This window comes from Arthrobotrys flagrans, assembly GCF_004000055.1.
Source record: "Arthrobotrys flagrans strain CBS H-5679 chromosome Unknown unitig_0, whole genome shotgun sequence".
Classification (NCBI taxonomy): Eukaryota; Fungi; Ascomycota; class Orbiliomycetes; order Orbiliales; family Orbiliaceae; genus Arthrobotrys; species Arthrobotrys flagrans.
In genome coordinates this window covers 1,707,399-1,724,867 of record NW_027137550.1, presented here as the reverse complement: position 1 = coordinate 1,724,867, position 17,469 = coordinate 1,707,399, and the positions used below count along the sequence as shown (strand labels likewise).

Genomic DNA, 17,469 nt, shown 5'->3' with positions numbered 1-17,469 from the left:
GCAATTAATTGTCGCTCGACGCTCGCCCATAAATTAGCCCCCCATGTTCTCGTCTCGAGGCCACGTTCAATGGAGGTCGTCGACTCCAATTGCTCCACAGCATGGTAGTAATTCCGGCATTTGACCGATACAACATCAATTGAAGTCATTTAATCTACAATCGCAGCTCATCTGACCCGGTGGCCAACCCCTCGGCTTCTTCTGCCTATTTCTGGCTGTTTCTGTCAAGATGTTTGTATGCGAACTAGCTATCGATGAAGCCCATGCATTCGTGCCCTCGAGCCGAGCCTTGCCTAACAAAATTTGCTTGTCCTCTCGCTTTTTTCCCTTTCTCTTCTTTCTTTCTTCAACCACCTCATCCACGCGAAATCTTCATCATCCCTATCAATCGGCTTCCAGTTGTCTGATAGAATGCATGAATCCTATACATTTAATATATTTCGCGTAACTGGGTCTTTCTCTCTTATTCTTTTCTCGGTAGCGCGATGAGGTGCAGAACAGACTTTTTCACAGTGGTCACAATTAAGCCGGAATGCCATTTCGTTTACGCTCTGTCGATGGGATTTGACTATGCATGATCATACATACTTAATACTACATTACTCTGACTGATTTGACCTCGTGAATGAACTGGTATCGATTTCGAAGGATCTTAACGCCTGTAACGCTAACTGACATCTCTCTTCAAATATGAGTAAAGGAGAAAAAAGGATACGCTAATTCGCCATCAATGGAACATCAAATCGCAAAACCTCCGGAAGATATCTAAAATCCATCGTCGTTATCATCGTAATCGAAGCTCTTCAACATCTCCTCTACCGTCTTCTGCCTCCACCACTCCTTCACCTCATCGACACCAGGTACCATATCTTCAGTCGGCTCGATAATGTACCATCTAGTCCCTGCAACATCACTAAACGCATTCAAACTCCGGCCGTCGTACTTGTGGACCGTCAATCCTCTGAATAAGACCAAAGTCCCTGGTGCGGGTTTAAAAAGGGTGGGATCGACCCATACTGACAACCATACCGTCTTCTCCACGGTCGGGTCTAGCAAGTGCATGTCCCTTTTAACGCCAATTGAGCGAGTGATTGTGTTATCATCAATCCTGTTGATAATCGCTAGAATATCGACTTTACTCCTTGGGGCCTTGCCGAACAAGTCTCCGAGTTTCGTGATCTCGACAGGGCGTGGTTGCTGCGGCGATCTACATGGCGGGGAAGTGAAAGGTGTGGTTTGTCTGAACGGTTTCTGAGGGGTGCTCGGTTCTATCGGGAACGGTCTAACACCTGTAGATGGGCCCGGGGACAATCCTCCATCTTGTCGTGGAAGAGGTGAAGAATGTTGTAGAGGCTTCTGCGAGGTACTAGTATTTCCACCGCCAGGATTCATCGAGCTGCTAGCGATGATGGGGCTTCCTGGGCCTCGACCATTCTCCTTCTCGTAAAACAGTGGCTCTGTCCCTTTCTTCGCCTTCGTACCCTGTTGGCCTGACCCACCATTTGAATTCCCCGTAATGTCCCTCAATCCTCCTGCCAACCTAAGTTTTTCCTCTTGCATCTTCTGCTTCTGAGTCGACTTGCACGTCGAATTAACAACCTCCCTCCTGATGGCCACTTTTGGTTCCAATTGTGACAGTTGTAAGATCTCATCTTCTGACAAGTCATCATCCAACATATGGTCTGGCGACAGAGACCTCTCGTCTGTAGCAAAATTATCCGGCTGAATGTTATGTGCTTGCGTGGACTTACTTCCAATCCGTGGTTCCAGCTGGATTAAGGCTTCTTCGTCGTCAACATCTAGCCCATATTCGTCTTCGTCGTCGTCAATCTCTCGATCTCTCGTTCCGTCTAGTCCGAAATCAGCTCTGGGTCGGGAAGACGCGGCTTCTTGCTTGATTACTACCACCTCATCTTCTTCCTCTTCTTCCTCTTCGTTTTCCCCCGGAATGGCTTCGGTCTCCTGATGGGGGTTTCTGGGCGGGGCAAGTCGACCAACTGTGCGGCCAATACCACCCATAGCAGAGTCTCCATCTCCATCCGTGATTTCTGGATGGAATTGAATCCCTGGAGAGTAGACAACTTCGAGTCCTCGGATTTTAAGGAATCTACCCCGTCGTAGATTAGACACCTGTTTAAAACCCGTGATATCTAGAGATCTTCTACCTCGTGAATTTGTCCGTCGTAACCTTCTTCGGTGACGTTCTTACATCGTAGTCCGTCAACCTGACATAAGTGCCTGGCCCAGTCAAGATCTTGTCATGCACGAGCGGGTGAAGCACGGGGTCCAAAACAGCTACCGATAGGAAATCATCACCAGTTAACCTAACACTACATACTACTAGCCTAAAACTAAAAACTAAAATAATAATAATAACTAACCTGCAACAACGTATTCGCCGTCAGTTAGAAAGAGTCGATAGGCGAACAACGTATCACCTTCCTGAGGTTCAGTTTCATCGTTGGGGTTGGTTCGAGGCCCAGCGATCATGGATATGCCTTGTACCTTGACGATACGAAGCAGCGGGCGCTGAAACAGAGACTCGGTTCCAAAGCTTCCTGAAACGATCCTGGCGAGGGCTGGAACCAGCGTGATGGTGGGTGCCTGACGGCGTCTCGTCGTCATTGTGGATGAGGAAGGCCTCGAGGCGCGCTGCACTGTTGGAGTTACGAAACGATGATGTCGAGTGTCTTTGTTGGAGGTGAATTCGAACGACGCCGGGGCCTTTGTGGCTGAGAGCCTTGTACGATGCCTGTAACGCAGACTCGACAACAACATAACAAAGTAGGTAACAACATGACATCTAACAGAATCTATCTTGATCTTGAGGGTTTTTGAAACCGACAGTTTTCATGAGCCTGGTCCGGACACATGTTAACATGTTAGGATCGATTACAGAATTGTCACAGATCTTCTAACTGAACACCAGCATTTGGGATATCAAGGACGGTTTGAAACGGTTTTCGAAGTTGGCAACGAAGCCTGATGAGGCTTCTCGAAACCGTGCTATAATTCTATTTCGTTTATAGGCTATAGATAGATATCAGCTGTTGGACTTGAAAATGCATTTCCAGTCTCGCAACCGGGTGCATTCCAACCAACTGAAGTTGTAAGTTATTTGTTTGTTTTAAAAGATTCGAGGAGAAGGAGAAAAGAGAGCATCTCGTCCTCAAGGTTCCCAAACTCCAAAAGCAGAACACCGGTCTAGAACCCCTAGAGATGCGAAAATAAACAACGAAAACAAGATTCTTGCAGAGGGGGGTGCCGAGCAAGAGCGACAAATTAACAAGGAAAGAAAAATGCGACAGAGAAAGGGGGGGTATGGTGTATGATTCTTCCAAGTCTTTCATATCAATCATCGCCAAAAGTCATTCAAAACTCCCGCCGAAAAAACACCCAAGCGGCAATAAAAGACCCGTCATCAAGCACCATGTAGAGGATATACGCCAAAAGCCAAACCAAAAACCGCCACAATGTTAGTAGAAAGGGAATTAAAAACAAGAATAAAAGTACTATGCTGCCCAATAAAGCACGGGGTATGTTAAAATGCCACACAATATCAAGACGAAACGAAATAGAGCATCCACCAGAAGAGAAGAGAAGAGTCATAGCGGAGCCATAGAACAAAAAAAAAAGGAGTGATTATTTGTTTCAAAAAAAGTTCTTTGAGCGGATGCTGAAAAGAAAGAGAGAAACAAAGAAAGCCTTGCCGAAAGAACTCGCTCGAAAACACACGTGAACCGAAAGCCAAAGGCCGGGATGTAACTCTCTGGAAGCCATCCCGAGGGTATCGTATTATTATCTTTTAAATAAACTCGTAGTCATCGTCCTCAGAGGATGCAGACTCCTCGGAGTCAACAACATCGTACTCATTCTTGATAAGTAGTTCAAGCTGTTTCCTCTCCATTTTGTCGATGGCAATATTGAGGGCCTGAGATAGGACCTGAGAACCATGGCTGGGTCCGGAGGGTAGATCATACGAGTAGAGAACGCCGTCGACACCATCGCGATAGACATTATCTTGATCGAACGAGTTGTCAATGCTGTCAACCGACTCGTGGTCCCAGGCCCTTTGAAGACGAGTCTTGCGTCGATTATTTGACTCCCAGCGATAGGATCTGCATGACTGGCATTGACAAGAATCCCCACCGAAGGTGTTGGGGTTAGGCATCTTGAACATATTGCGTTCGTTCCAGCGTTTACAATTCGGATTCCTTGCCAAAGGGTCTACGGGCTGGTTAAGGAGGTTGACGTTTACATTTCGGTACCGAACCTTACGCTATATACTGTGTTAGTACATGTTTCATACTTATTTAAACACATCTAGGGGTGGACAACGCACGTTTTTGGCACGATGCTGTTCAACAGACGTCTTCCTGAGGTCAGCGGTGGATGGAATAATGCTGTTAACGGAGTCGGTGATAGATGCCATGTTGGTTTGTGCTTTCAAGCTTAGTTTCGAGCTTCTTTGGATTTAGGGGAAAAGGTTGTTTGGAGCAGATTGCAATATTGAAAAGCGGTTTGGTCAATAAGCTTAGGGTGTTGGATGAAGGAGGAAGAAAGGTGTGAGAGAGCGAGAGAGCGATGTTTGATAGATAATATCGACAACAATAATACGGTTATGATTATGATTTGGTAGGCTGACAGAGACTGGATGGTAACCTCTCAACCCCGTGACCGAAGCTTCGAGACAGACTCGAAGGGGGCGGAGGGCGCCGCTTTATATGTTTCCAATATGTCATCATATGCGTCCGATTCCCCCAAAGTTAGGAAGGCTTGCTTGCCTGCTTAGCTTCAGGGGATCTCGGTTCAGGTCTGGTTCAGCTATGACAATATGACTCCTCGCCTCGGAATGGGCGAGAGCCTAGATTAGCTAATTTCCCCCGAGCTGGGGCGGCCTTTCTTTCCACTTGCCGACGTTGCCATCATTTCCGTGCATATCTCCTGGGTGGAGTCCTGCCATCCGAATCGAGATAACCTCGATAGGATGGTGTCGGTTCACAAGACATCAGCTGCTGGTACATATCGCGCACCACAGCTCATGGGGGACAACCCGACAGGGTTATCTCGATAGCTGGTTTGCGCGCGTATACCATCATCCGGGGTTTTCGGCCCTGTCAACATTGGAGGAGCCATACTGCCCACTTGTAACACACCGAGCTGAACATCATGGAAATCAGACAGCCTACGGTACACAGTATGCAGTACCGGCCACTTCCGATATTGAGCGTTCCAGATAGGGACGACGAAAACAGCAAGCAGCATTTTGGTCCTTTCCAAAAATATGTCGCTTGCAGCAGATGGGCTGCATCTGGGGTCACCGAATCTTGGCTTCTCATTGGCCCATGCAGCATATCAGCGGCCTCCTATTGGCTTTCTTCTCCCGTTCCTGCACCGGAGGCGAGCTGCAGGAGGGAGCTTTTCACACCTTGGGAGCTTTGCAGGCACAGCTTGACTCAAAGTCCGGGCATCATAGGTTTTTAGGAACCTATCATTTCGTTAGCCTGCTCGACTCTCCGTTTGCTCCAATTGTAGGCTTTTGTACTCACACGGCGTCCGGCCGTTGGTCACTCACAGCCGTCGGCAGGTGATTCCATGTTTTGCCTTGGGAACTTTGTGCATTTCCCATGACCCTATTCCTTCGTCATATTCTCTGCCAAACCAGACAACCATCTTCTTGTCGTCATCGGGGGAATTGCCATTCTTGCTGTGGCTTTTCAATGTCATGCTCGCGTGGCTGGGCAGAGTTGTTCTCGATGGACATTAATTTCCGAAGGGTTCAAGTTTAAGTTTTGTAGGAATGACAGGCCATGTTCAGTCATTGACGACATTAACGTCATTGAATCTTCTATTTTGGTCACTTCCTTAAAGTGCTTCAAGCGTCATTGGGGTCCAGATCAACCCGTCTACCGGTGGCCGGGTAGTTAGTAAATCGGGTTTTATCTTGCCGTCGATTGGTTCGCCTTGTCCCGTGTGGGCTGGCCTTCAATCTTGAATTCCATGTGTTTAGGACTATGTATCGTAGCTGGTGCAGGAGGTTCTTGGAATTTGCTGAGTCAGCATCAACACATTCGAGCCTTCAACATCCAGTCGCCAGCGCCGCGACTTCTCGTCGTTCATCAAACAATCGCGATGTCCTCTTCACTCGCCGACTACTTAAACGCCAAATACCTGACCAAAGATGAATCCTTCGACAAAAAGGCCAAAAAAAGAAAGAGAAAGGAAGAGAAAGCAAAGAGTCGGCAGGTCACGCTCGTAGATGAGGATGCCACAGGATGGGAAAAGACAGGCCACGACGATGACGATGACGACGACCGGCCAGTTACCGTGAACGATCGTTCAACCGCTGAATTCCGAAAGACGAAGAAGTCAGGGTGGAATACCATTTCCAGACCAGCGAAAGATGGAGAAACCGCTGCAGCAGACGCGATCATCGCGTCAACGGCCGCTGACATCGCTGCCTCAGAAGCTGCTCTTCTTGAATCCGAGGCGCCGGTTGTTGTTGCCATGAACCCAGAAGATGAAGCTTTAGTGATGGAATCTGGCGCTCGTGCTGGTTTGCAGTCTGCCGCGCAGGTCACAGCTGCAATGAAGAAGAAGCGAGATAAGGAGCTCGAAGAATTCAAAAAGGTTAATGCTGAGGAAGCAGGCAAAGGCAAAGACACAATATACCGTGATGCATCTGGTAGGATCATCAATATTGCTATGCAGCGCGCAGAGGCTCGTAGGAAACACGAAGAAGAAGAGGCAAAGAAACGTCAGCAGAAGGAAATGAACAAAGGTGTAGTGCAGCTGGCTGAAGCCGGTGAGCGGAGGAAACAGCTTGATGACGCTAAGTTCATGAAATTAGCAAGGCACGCGGATGATGAGGATATGAATAAGGAATTGAAAGAGAAGGAAATGTGGAACGACCCGGCGGCACCCTTTTTGAAAAAGAAGGCAGCTGGCCAGTCGAAAAGTGGCTTTCCATTGTACAAAGGCGCTTTCGCGCCAAATAGATACGGTATTCGGCCTGGGCATAGATGGGATGGAGTAGATCGAGGGAATGGTACGGAGGCTCTGTTCTTCCGCAAAAACAACGAACGGAGGGACAGGGTACAGCAAGAGTATGCCTGGGAGATGGATGTTTAGTTTGACGGTATTTGGTATTACGTTACGAGCATTATTAGCGGCGTCAGGGCGTTTAAATGGGCCTTTCCATTGAAAATTGTATTATATTAAAATTGTTAAATAGCGCCTCGCGGTTAATACGATAATTCCCAGATATTTTAGAGGTCGACGTCTTGCAAGGAGGCCAAATCCCAAGAGAAATCACACCCCGTCTTGCTCGCTAGACTAAGTCCCAGTATCGAATTATTAATTCCCATACATATCCCCAAGCTTAACTCAAGGTTATGACCTTGATATTCTTAGCCCATCGAGGCCCTCAATAACTTTGTTAGCCTCGGGGCTAGAACTGACCACTCGTATAACACTACCTTCTGAGGAACCCGATTCGCTATCCTCCTCTCCATCTGTTCCTTCACTTCCTTCTTCACTTTCCGGAGGAAGCTCGGCATCGTCCGGCAACCCGAGCTCCCGCTTTCTTCTCAATTCTTCTGCTGCGGCATCGATCTGCGCAAGGCATTCCCCCGTTGTCCAATTATTTTTAATCCACTCCACCAAATTCTTCTGGTTGTTCTTCCTGTTTCTGAAAGTTCTATTGTTCTGCGTCACGGTGACCATCAAATCATCCAACGTAACCTGCATTTCCCAGCCTGCATTCCTCGCAGCTACAGCGGGGGATTCTGGAGCCACTGGTGTTGAAATCTTACGAATTATTTGGGCAGCTCGTTGCATTTCTCCCCTTATTCTTCGGACGCCAGGCCCGCCACACGTGCGCCCCACATTGTGTGTGATCTCGAATGGGTCCTCCAAAGCAAGTAAATATCGATCTTGATAAGTAGTTGTTTCGCCAACACGCTCCCGGGCACTTGTCCATCCCTTATGTTGCTTGTACATGACTCCTCCGGGCGATCGGATCGTCACCACTTCACTGACAAAGTTAAAATTCGTGGTGAAGTATTGAAAAAATTCGTAGACAAGCTGGCCAAGTGTCATTTCATTCTTTCCACCTGGAAGAAGCTCCCCTGAAGTTATTTTCGCGATATCCTTAAAATACCAGATATCGAACCCGTCCTGCATGAGCTCGGATTCCGGGGTATCAGGCTCGGGAGGAATGAGTTGAAGATTGGGAAGAACAGGTGGCTGCACAACGTTGATTAAGAAGTGTGCCACCATCAAAACATAGCCGTAGGACGACAGTGTTCCAAAATATGGTGAGTTAAGGTCTCGATTTTTCGACCATTGCTACAATTGGTTAGTCTGAACTCTATATCACTACCTACTGCCTCAAGAGTTTGAAGTCATACCTTGACAAATAAGACCATTTCCCGGAATCTAGGATCGCATTGGTTATATGTTCGGAAGAAATATGAATTTGTTATTCCAAGATGGGCTTTGAATCCAATATCACAAGAGATGTTTTCGGGCCACGGCTCTTCGCCGAGGTCCTCCTTCAGGGTGTCTTGGACATAAGGTGATCCCGGCCGCGATCCGGGTTCACTGCTAGACGTTTTTATCTTCAAAATCGGAACCCTTGTTCGAATGAGAAGATCAACCTCGAACCCTCTTTTCAGAAATTCACCAGCGAGTCTAACGGGTATGTTGGACTCGTGGCTGAAGGGCTGAGGATTAAGGGAGTCGTGGGCAAATATCACATCCATATCTGCCCCCTTCGTTGCAAAACCGGAAACAAGGGACCCAAAAGGTATTATGCGAGAACCCGGTACTAGGTTGTTGCAGATTTCTGTGATTCGCCGGAGGGTGTTGCTCTTCATCGCTATCTCATCAGGTGTTGGACTCACACTCTGAACAACAGACTTCGCATAGTCGGTTATCAATGTATAGTCGAGAGGCGGGACTTGGCTTTCGTTAGCCCAACGTATACATCTAGAATAAGCATGCTTATTGGAACTTACAATGTCGGTAGGGCCTGCCACCGCCACTGTGTGAGCCTCTATAATTCTGGTGCCCTCGGCCTCGACGATTCTGTGGAGGACTGCCTCCAAACCCTTGATACTGCCCTGGTGGCTCATTTCTATTCAAGATTGGACTACGCGGCTTGTCGTGCTGATAACTCCCAGGCCCTATGCCGTGAGTTAGTGGTGCCCTAGTTCGATAGCAACATACATCCCATACCTGAGTAACGTCGGTCGTTATTCATATTAGAAGGGAAACGATGTTCAGATAGAGGTAGGGGAGGCGGCTGGGTAGGGACAGTCCCCAACGGTGGAAAATGCAGAGTATTGTTTATCTGAGGCATCGGTGCGATTTGATATTCATTTGATCTACCCCATCTTCCTCCTCCCGCTCCCCCTCCACGAGAACGTGGGCTTTGGTATGATGCAGGGCCATTAAGGGGAGAAGGCATCCCGTCGTGAAATGTGCCTGCTCTATCTAAATTTGGAGGATGATGTCGTGGAGCAAACCCGTGGCTAGGAACAGTGCTGCTTCTCTGTAGCATGGGCGGTGGATGCTGCTGCTGTCGATGAATACTAGGGCTAGGAAGTAGGCCTGGTGGCGGTGCCGATGTCATTGGAAGCTGAGCGTACTGGCCTGGTGCCGGTTGCATCGGTTGCGTCGGCTGCATAGGTATCTGATTGATGACTTGATCGGATTTCAGCATGCCTCGTAACATTGCTTCTAGATTTTGGGGCCCGTTAGACCCCCTGTTCGTAGGGTCCTGTGGTAGATGATTCCCAGCCTGATTCATCTTGCATGTATCGGATGAGGACGAGAATTGAGTTTTGGAACGTCAATCGTTTGTAGAGTAGTTGAGGATATCTGCTGTCGTAATAATGGGGGGATCACGATCCATTCCGCCAGAGGCTGTGTAACGTTGATTTGAGGCAATTGAAAGCTCACAGAAAGGAGCTTCAGGATGTCGCTAGAGCCAGCTGGTCAATGCGATGAAGCTCCAGATGAGGTGTGTTGATGATGAAACTGTACAGGAATCAAGAGGGCTGTAGCGGGGATGGTGGGATGGATGTAGGGGTTCAATTACAACAGGCAGGTTTTGAATGCGAGTTGGAGCGCGTGCAATCTCGTCAACACTTTTGTCCTTCCACTTTCCAACAACACCAATTTGGTTGAAGAGTCACGGACCTCAAGCTTAGATATCAATATCAAGTACCAGCGGCGTCATATATTCCACCAGCGTTCATTGACCAAGCAAGAAAACTATCAGCAATGGGAACCACCGAGCCATTTGAAGCTGATGCCTTCTTGAAGGAAATTCAGGAAATGGAGCGACTCCTTGAGGAATTTCGGAAGGCACACAGCAGCTTCAAGGAAGCCAACAAACCACTGACTACATTGGACTTATCCGACCTTGAAGGCTCGGATGACGAGGCCGAGGGTGACGACTTGTTCGATGTCTATGATTCCGAAAACTCGTTCTCTTCAGTCTCCGAATCACCAGCTCAAAGGCCCTTCGGTCATGGACCGGCCACTTATGACCAGCACTGGCTGTCCTCGCAAATGGAAGCTGTGGCTTTGCGAACGGGTTCAGCCATGGATTCATCCGACTTGTATTCTAATGTATTGCAATTGTTGCAATCTAATGTATCAGGTTCGATCGCAATTTTCTCAATTTGGTCGGGATCTAGATCGAGTGCAAGAGCTTATTGTCATGTATAGATATGGAGTTGCAATCTTCCTTGCCAGATATTCTAGGATTCGAAGAACTAGATCTTATTGGAGGGTTGATCGAACACCGGAAGGAAATAGTCCAACCTCCAGCCGCGCAGGCCAAAACAGCCTCCAGTAACACTGGCATCGAGGGATTCCATCTGTTGACACTGGATCAGCAAAGGGAACGCCTTAAAAAATCTGATTTTGCACATAAAACTCAACTTCTCGGGCCGAAATTGATGCAGCCTGAGACTCACTACCCCCATGTGTATAAAAGCCATGATGCAGGCAATACCCTGAGTTTTACCGGAAAGAAATACGCTCTGCCTTTTGGTAGCGTAACACAGGAGTTTGAGGTATTCTCTTGCATCCCATTCTTTAATTAAGCATTCACTAAATAAGGAACGTAGAAACACTCAGAAGTCAGGGTACCTCCTAACCGCGTTGGCGTCATTAGGTCCGACGCCGAAAGAGTCGATATAAAATCTTTGGACAGCCTTTGCCGAAGAACCTTTGTCGGGTATCAGAGCCTCAACAGGATGCAGTCTCTTGTATACCCAGTAGCGTACCAGACCAATGAGAACATGTTGATTTGTGCTCCGACTGGTGCAGTAAGTAGTGCCTCGGTGTCCTTTTATGAACCATGCGGATAGTCTAATCTGTCGAGAATAGGGAAAAACGGACGCTGCAATGCTCACGATCCTCAGCACCATTAGAAAAAACAGCACCCCACCTCCATCCATGGCCAAAGGGGATGAGTTTCAAGTCAACCTCTCTGATTTCAAAATTGTAAATGCAACCCTAGTCTATATTTCCTCAAAATTCTCTAGTTTTAACTTCTGTTTCTAGGTCTACGTCGCACCGATGAAAGCCCTGGCTGCAGAGGTCGTCGTCAAGTTTGCGAAACGTTTGTCCTGGCTTGGTATCGAAGTCCGAGAACTTACAGGTAAGATTGAGGTTATGATTCTCCTTTGAAGCAAAGTACTAAAACCTTGTGGGAAATTAGGTGATATGCATCTTACCAAAGCTGAGATTTTGCGGACCCAAATCATTGTAACGACCCCAGAGAAATGGGATGTTGTTACCAGGAAAAGCACGGGCGACAATGAACTTGTCCAAAAAGTTCGTCTCCTCATTATCGACGAAGTGCATATGCTTCATGACGAACGTGGGCCCGTCATAGAAACACTAGTCGCTAGAACCCAGCGACAGGTCGAAGCCACTCAATCTATGATCAGAATAGTAGGGCTTTCTGCAACTCTACCCAACTATGTCGACGTCTCAACCTTCCTAAAGGTTAATCCGCTCCAAGGATTGTTCTATTTTGACCAATCCTTCCGCCCAGTACCTTTGGAGCAGCACTTCATCGGAGTAAAAGGCAAACCAGGCACCCGAACCTCGAACGATAATCTTGACCGAATTGCATGGGAGAAAGTTAAGGAGATGCTTGAACTCGGACACCAAGTCATGGTGTTTGTACATTCCAGGAAGGACACGGTGAAAACTGCTAGACTTCTATACGAAATGGCTACAGATGAACAGCGTACCGACTTGTTCGAGAATACAGAACACCCCAAGTATGATATTCTAAAGAGAGACGTCGATAAGGCCAAGGGTAGAGAACTTAAAGAATTATTCAAGAAAGGCCTTGGGATACACCATGCAGGAATGCTAAGGTCAGACCGAAACCTTATGGAGCGCCTGTTCGCAGAAGGAGTTACCAAAGTCTTATGTTGCACGGCTACTCTTGCTTGGGGTGTCAACTTGCCTGCTGCCGCTGTCGTTATTAAGGGTACACAGGTTTATAGCCCACAGAAAGGTGGGCATGTAGATTTAGGCATCCTTGATGTTTTACAGATTTTTGGACGTGCAGGACGACCTCAGTTTGAAAGTAAGCCACCCGGGAGTACCAAAGATATCTAAGTATTGCTAACGGTGAACTCTAGAGTACGGTATTGGTATAATATGTACGACACATGATAAGCTCGCACACTACTTATCAGCTATCACCCAGCAGCAGCCAATTGAGTCAAGATTCACTGAAAAACTTGTCGACAATTTGAACGCGGAGGTTTCCCTAGGGACTGTTACGTCAGTAGACGAGGGTGTCCAATGGCTTGGATATACATACCTCTTCGTCCGTATGAAAAAGAATCCAATGGCCTATGGCATTGACTGGAGCGAAATCCAACATGACCCAAATCTTGGAAAGAGACGACGAGACCTTATTATCAAGGCGGCCCGCTCCCTCCAAAAAACACAAATGATGATATTCGACGATCGAACGGAGTCCCTAACTTCAAAGAACGTCGGCCGAATCGCTTCAAACTACTACATCCTCAGCACTAGTATCGAAATCTTCAACGCGATGATGAATCCACTCGGTTCGGAAGCAGATGTGTTCAAAATGCTAAGCATGAGTGGTGAATTCGACCAAATAAAGTCTCGAGACAATGAAGCCAATGAATTGACTCGTCTTCATGAAAATGAGTGCCCCTGTGATATCGAGGGTACATTGGACACGCCTCATGGCAAAACCAATGTTTTACTTCAGTCGTTCATATCAAGATCCAACATTGAAGATTTTGCACTTGTTTCGGATTCCGCATACGTTGCGCAGAACTCTGCCAGAATAGCGCGTGCCCTCTTCCTGATGGCTCTTGAAAGGAAATGGGGTTACCTTTGTCAAGTCCTACTTTCCATCTGCAAATCTATTGAAAAGCGGCGATGGTCGTACGAACACCCACTTTCACAATTCGATCTCCCTCCGCATATTCTGAGAAATTTAACGGAGAAGGAATCCGCATCCTCGATTCAGGTCCTACAGGATATGGACCCACTCGAAATCGGCGAACTAGTTCATAACAAAAAAGTGGGTTACGACATCAAGCGGATCGTCAATAATTTCCCGATGGTTTCGGTAGAGGTGGAGACAGCACCTTTGAATCGAGATGTCTTGAAAGTACACCTAAATGTCATTCCAGAATTCGATTGGAACGACAGGCTCCACGGGGCATCTGAAAGCTACTGGATCTGGGTTGAGAACTCGGAAACGTCCGAAATATTGCACTACGAATACTTCATACTGAGTAAGAAGAAGTTTCGAGACGACCATGAGATAAATTTCATGGTTCCGTTGACAGACCCCTTACCCACTCAGCTGTATGTCAGATGCATTTCCGATAGATGGCTTGGTGCAGAAACTGTCACCGCAACTTCTTTCCAACATCTCATTCGGCCTGATACCGAGTCTTTTTATACCGATTTGCTAAACCTGCAGCCGCTCCCGATCTCAGCTCTAGAAAACCCACTCGTTGAAGGGATCTATGGGTCAAAGTTCCAATATTTCAACCCAATGCAGACACAAATATTCCACACCCTGTACCACTCAAAATCCAACATCTTATTGGGTTCACCGACTGGTAGTGGAAAAACGGTTGCTTGCGAACTTGCCATGTGGGCAGCCTTCCGCGATAAGCCTGGTTCAAAGGTTGTCTACATTGCACCTATGAAAGCTCTCGTAAAGGAGCGAGTCAAGGACTGGAGAGCCCGCCTTATTGGACCCATGGGTATTAATTTAGTCGAGTTGACCGGTGACAATACCCCTGATACTCGATCCATCAGGAACGCCGATATCATTATTACGACACCAGAGAAATGGGATGGAATCAGCCGTAGTTGGCAAACGAGAGACTACGTGAGAAAGGTCTCGCTGGTGATTATAGATGAGATTCATCTACTCGGCAGTGATCGAGGCCCTATTCTAGAGATCATCGTTTCTCGCATGAACTACATTGCGTCTCAAACTTCGAATCCAGTCCGACTAATGGGTATGTCCACGGCGTGTGCCAACGCTGCAGATGTTGGTAATTGGCTAGGTGTTAAAGAGGAAGGGCTATTTAACTTCAGACATTCTGTTCGTCCTGTCCCTCTAGAAGTATATATTGACGGTTTCCCGGAAAAGCAAGGGTTCTGCCCCTTGATGGCGTCGATGAATCGGCCAGCATTTTTAGCTATTAAGAGTCATTCTCCGACAAAACCAGTCATTGTATTCGTGGCCTCTAGACGACAGACAAGATTGACTGCAAAGGACCTCATCGCTTTCTGCGGTTTAGAAGACAATCCACGGAGATTCTTAAACGTCTCTGAGGAAGGCCTCATCAGCATTCTAAGTGGCGTTAGAGACACGCCTTTGAAAGAAGCCTTGGCTTTTGGAATTGGTCTCCATCACGCTGGCCTCGTGGAAAGTGATCGTCTTCTTGTCGAGGAATTGTTTCTGACTAATAAAATTCAGATCTTGGTGGCCACCAGCACGCTCGCATGGGGTGTCAACTTACCGGCCCATTTGGTCATTGTGAAGGGCACTCAGTTCTTCGACGCAAAGACAGAGGCATACAAAGATATGGATTTGACGGACGTGTTGCAGATGTTGGGACGAGCAGGTCGTCCACAATTTGATACAAGTGGAATCGCACGTATATTCACACAGGAGGCCAAAAAGTCCTTCTACAAATACTTCCTTCACACGGGATTCCCAGTCGAATCATCATTGCATAAAGTTTTCGATGATCATTTGGGCGCTGAGGTTTCTGCAGGCACTATCAAGTCCAAACAAGATTCGTTGGATTACTTGACCTGGACATTCTTCTTTCGAAGACTGCACAAAAACCCGAATTACTACGGGCTAGATATTGCAGCGGAACACCAGCAGTCAATATCAGCGCAAGAGGAAGCCAATGAGTTCTTAGTTGGTTTGGTAGACAATTCTGTAAATGAGCTACAGAAGTCGGGGTGTCTTGTATCACATCCAACCGGTCGTCTTGAATCAACGGCACTAGGTAAAATTGCCAGTTACTACTACCTGGTAGGTCAGAATTCCAATCTCTTCATGGATGGTTCCGCTTTAACTAAAGTATCCAAATTAGTCCCATAGAACAGTCAGACATCTGCTCAAGAAGGCTAAGAGGATGGCCACTTTTGAAGATTGTCTTCTCTGGATGTCAAGAGCGGCTGAATATGATGGTGGGTACCCCACAACCTCGCGGAGATAGGGCCGTTGCTGACCATGATACAATCTAGAACTGCCGGTTCGGCACAACGAGGTACAATTTACGTCCAGTATACCGCAAACGACCAGTCGACTAACATTGGTGAGCAGGATCTCGTCAATGCGGAGCTGTCAAAGTATCTACCCTACGAAGCAGGGCAAATAGGCCTGCCAATGTGGGATCCTCACGTGAAAGCCAATTTGCTTCTGCAAGCTCATATGGCTCGTGCGGAGCTGCCTATCAGCGATTACAATCAGGATACAATAACTGTTAGTCGAAATAGATTGCCCGCAATGCGTTCATCCGGGTAGGGTTGACGTGCTAATTTGTTATTCGCTATGATGGACAGGTACTCGACCAAAGCATCCGTATTCTCCAGGTAAGAAATAAAGTTTTGATTTAAGGGCCCGTCTCGATAACTAGGTACTAATTAAGGAGGAAACAGGCGTCTATAGACGTTATGGCAGAACTTGGGATAATGTCTACATGTCTCACTATGATGAACCTAATGCAATGCGTTAAGCAAGCGAGATGGCCAAAGGATGGACCTTTATCCATATTACCTGGAGTAGCCCTCGAGCGTGAGCAGGCCCGGGTAGGAAGAAACGGTCCAGAGCTGGCAAGTTTCGAAAACTTTGAGGGCATCTCACACACGGGGCTTGCAAGCTTAATGAAGGAACTAGATGTGGCGTCAAATTACGAGAAACAGGTATGTTTATCACACTTATCCGGAGAATTTTATGCAACCCAGGCCTGTCCGATTTCCCCTCTATTTGATCCATTTATATCATCTACTTGGGTTAGGCTTGAACATTGTCGTCAAGACCAACCCCATGTTTTATGCGCTCTTTTTTGTTGTTGGGTAGGATAGCATACCACAAGCGAAATGAGATGGGATAAAATGCAGGGACGGTTGCGTCGAAGGACCCAGGCGTTTATCCGGGAGGGAAGCATCATATCCCTACGAAGCGGTCCCTTAGCCGTTGCTCCCTTGTATGACACAAGGCAGCTGCACCCCGCAGATGGATACCCTAACTTCAAGACCTTGTTTCCTTATTTTGTGTTGAAAGTGGTTGTAAATTTTTTTTTCTTGCTGGCTAACATCTGGACAGTTCTCGAGAGTCGTTTTGTCGCTACCAAATCTTGATATTTCCGCCCATTCCGAGCTGACGGGGACCACAATAACCGTCACGTTGACCCGTAAAAACGAACTCTTGGATAGGGAAGGTCGAATACACGCTCCCAAATTTCCAAAATCACAAACCGAAGGATACTTTATATTGTTTGGAAGCGAGGAGACGGATTTGGTGTGGGCGTTGAAGAGGGTCAGCTGGCCGTTGAATAATGCGAACAAAGGTAAAGGTAAAGGTAAAGGAAGATCGGCCGGCCGGTTATCGATTAGTTTCACTTTGGAGGTTCCCGAAGCAGTCAGAACAAACGACTATGAAGGTGGGGGTGGCTCTGGCAAGATGGTGCTTTGGGTAGTCAGTGACGGATATCTTGGGATGAGATGGAAGGTGGCCTTGTAACACCCCGCTTCCTTGTGAGCAGGATTTACGCAGGGGTTATGGTTGTTCGAATTTAGGCTACCGTGAGCCTGCCAAATTTCGTAGAAATGATGTAGTCTCGAAGGGAAATAATGTATTGGTCACAGAGGATATAGCAAGCTCGTCCTGAGAATTACATA

General features: G+C 47.3%; 5 protein-coding genes across 5 annotated transcripts; 2 read left to right on the top strand and 3 right to left on the bottom strand.

Moving 5' to 3' along the window:
- Positions 1-765: 765 nt before the first annotated feature.
- DFL_003600 (uncharacterized protein) lies at positions 766-2,625 on the bottom strand (the record flags this gene model as incomplete). Its single annotated transcript, XM_067632562.1, has 3 exons — positions 766-2,107; positions 2,166-2,295; positions 2,382-2,625. 3 exons carry the CDS (start codon positions 2,623-2,625, stop codon positions 766-768), a joined length of 1,716 nt encoding a protein of 571 aa, XP_067490818.1.
- A 1,180-nt stretch (positions 2,626-3,805) lies between these two features.
- Positions 3,806-4,432, bottom strand: DFL_003599 (uncharacterized protein; the record flags this gene model as incomplete). Its single annotated transcript, XM_067632559.1, has 2 exons — positions 3,806-4,279; positions 4,343-4,432. 2 exons carry the CDS (start codon positions 4,430-4,432, stop codon positions 3,806-3,808), a joined length of 564 nt encoding a protein of 187 aa, XP_067490817.1.
- A 1,700-nt stretch (positions 4,433-6,132) lies between these two features.
- DFL_003598 (uncharacterized protein) lies at positions 6,133-7,131 on the top strand (the record flags this gene model as incomplete). Its single annotated transcript, XM_067632558.1, has 1 exon — positions 6,133-7,131. One exon carries the CDS (start codon positions 6,133-6,135, stop codon positions 7,129-7,131), a length of 999 nt encoding a protein of 332 aa, XP_067490816.1.
- Positions 7,132-7,392: 261 nt separating this feature from the next.
- DFL_003597 (uncharacterized protein) lies at positions 7,393-9,739 on the bottom strand (the record flags this gene model as incomplete). The annotated part of the gene is made up of 4 exons (XM_067632557.1): positions 7,393-8,349; positions 8,412-8,962; positions 9,021-9,188; positions 9,241-9,739. 4 exons carry the CDS (start codon positions 9,737-9,739, stop codon positions 7,393-7,395), a joined length of 2,175 nt encoding a protein of 724 aa, XP_067490815.1.
- A 551-nt stretch (positions 9,740-10,290) lies between these two features.
- Positions 10,291-17,311, top strand: DFL_003596 (uncharacterized protein; the record flags this gene model as incomplete). The annotated part of the gene is made up of 13 exons (XM_067632556.1): positions 10,291-10,672; positions 10,741-11,090; positions 11,145-11,345; positions 11,407-11,523; positions 11,584-11,680; positions 11,741-12,625; positions 12,681-15,598; positions 15,660-15,756; positions 15,814-15,836; positions 15,893-16,051; positions 16,132-16,161; positions 16,228-16,491; positions 16,895-17,311. The coding sequence occupies 13 exons, from the start codon at positions 10,291-10,293 to the stop codon at positions 17,309-17,311; spliced, it is 5,940 nt and encodes a 1,979-aa protein (XP_067490814.1).
- Between the last annotated feature and the right edge of the window lie 158 nt (positions 17,312-17,469).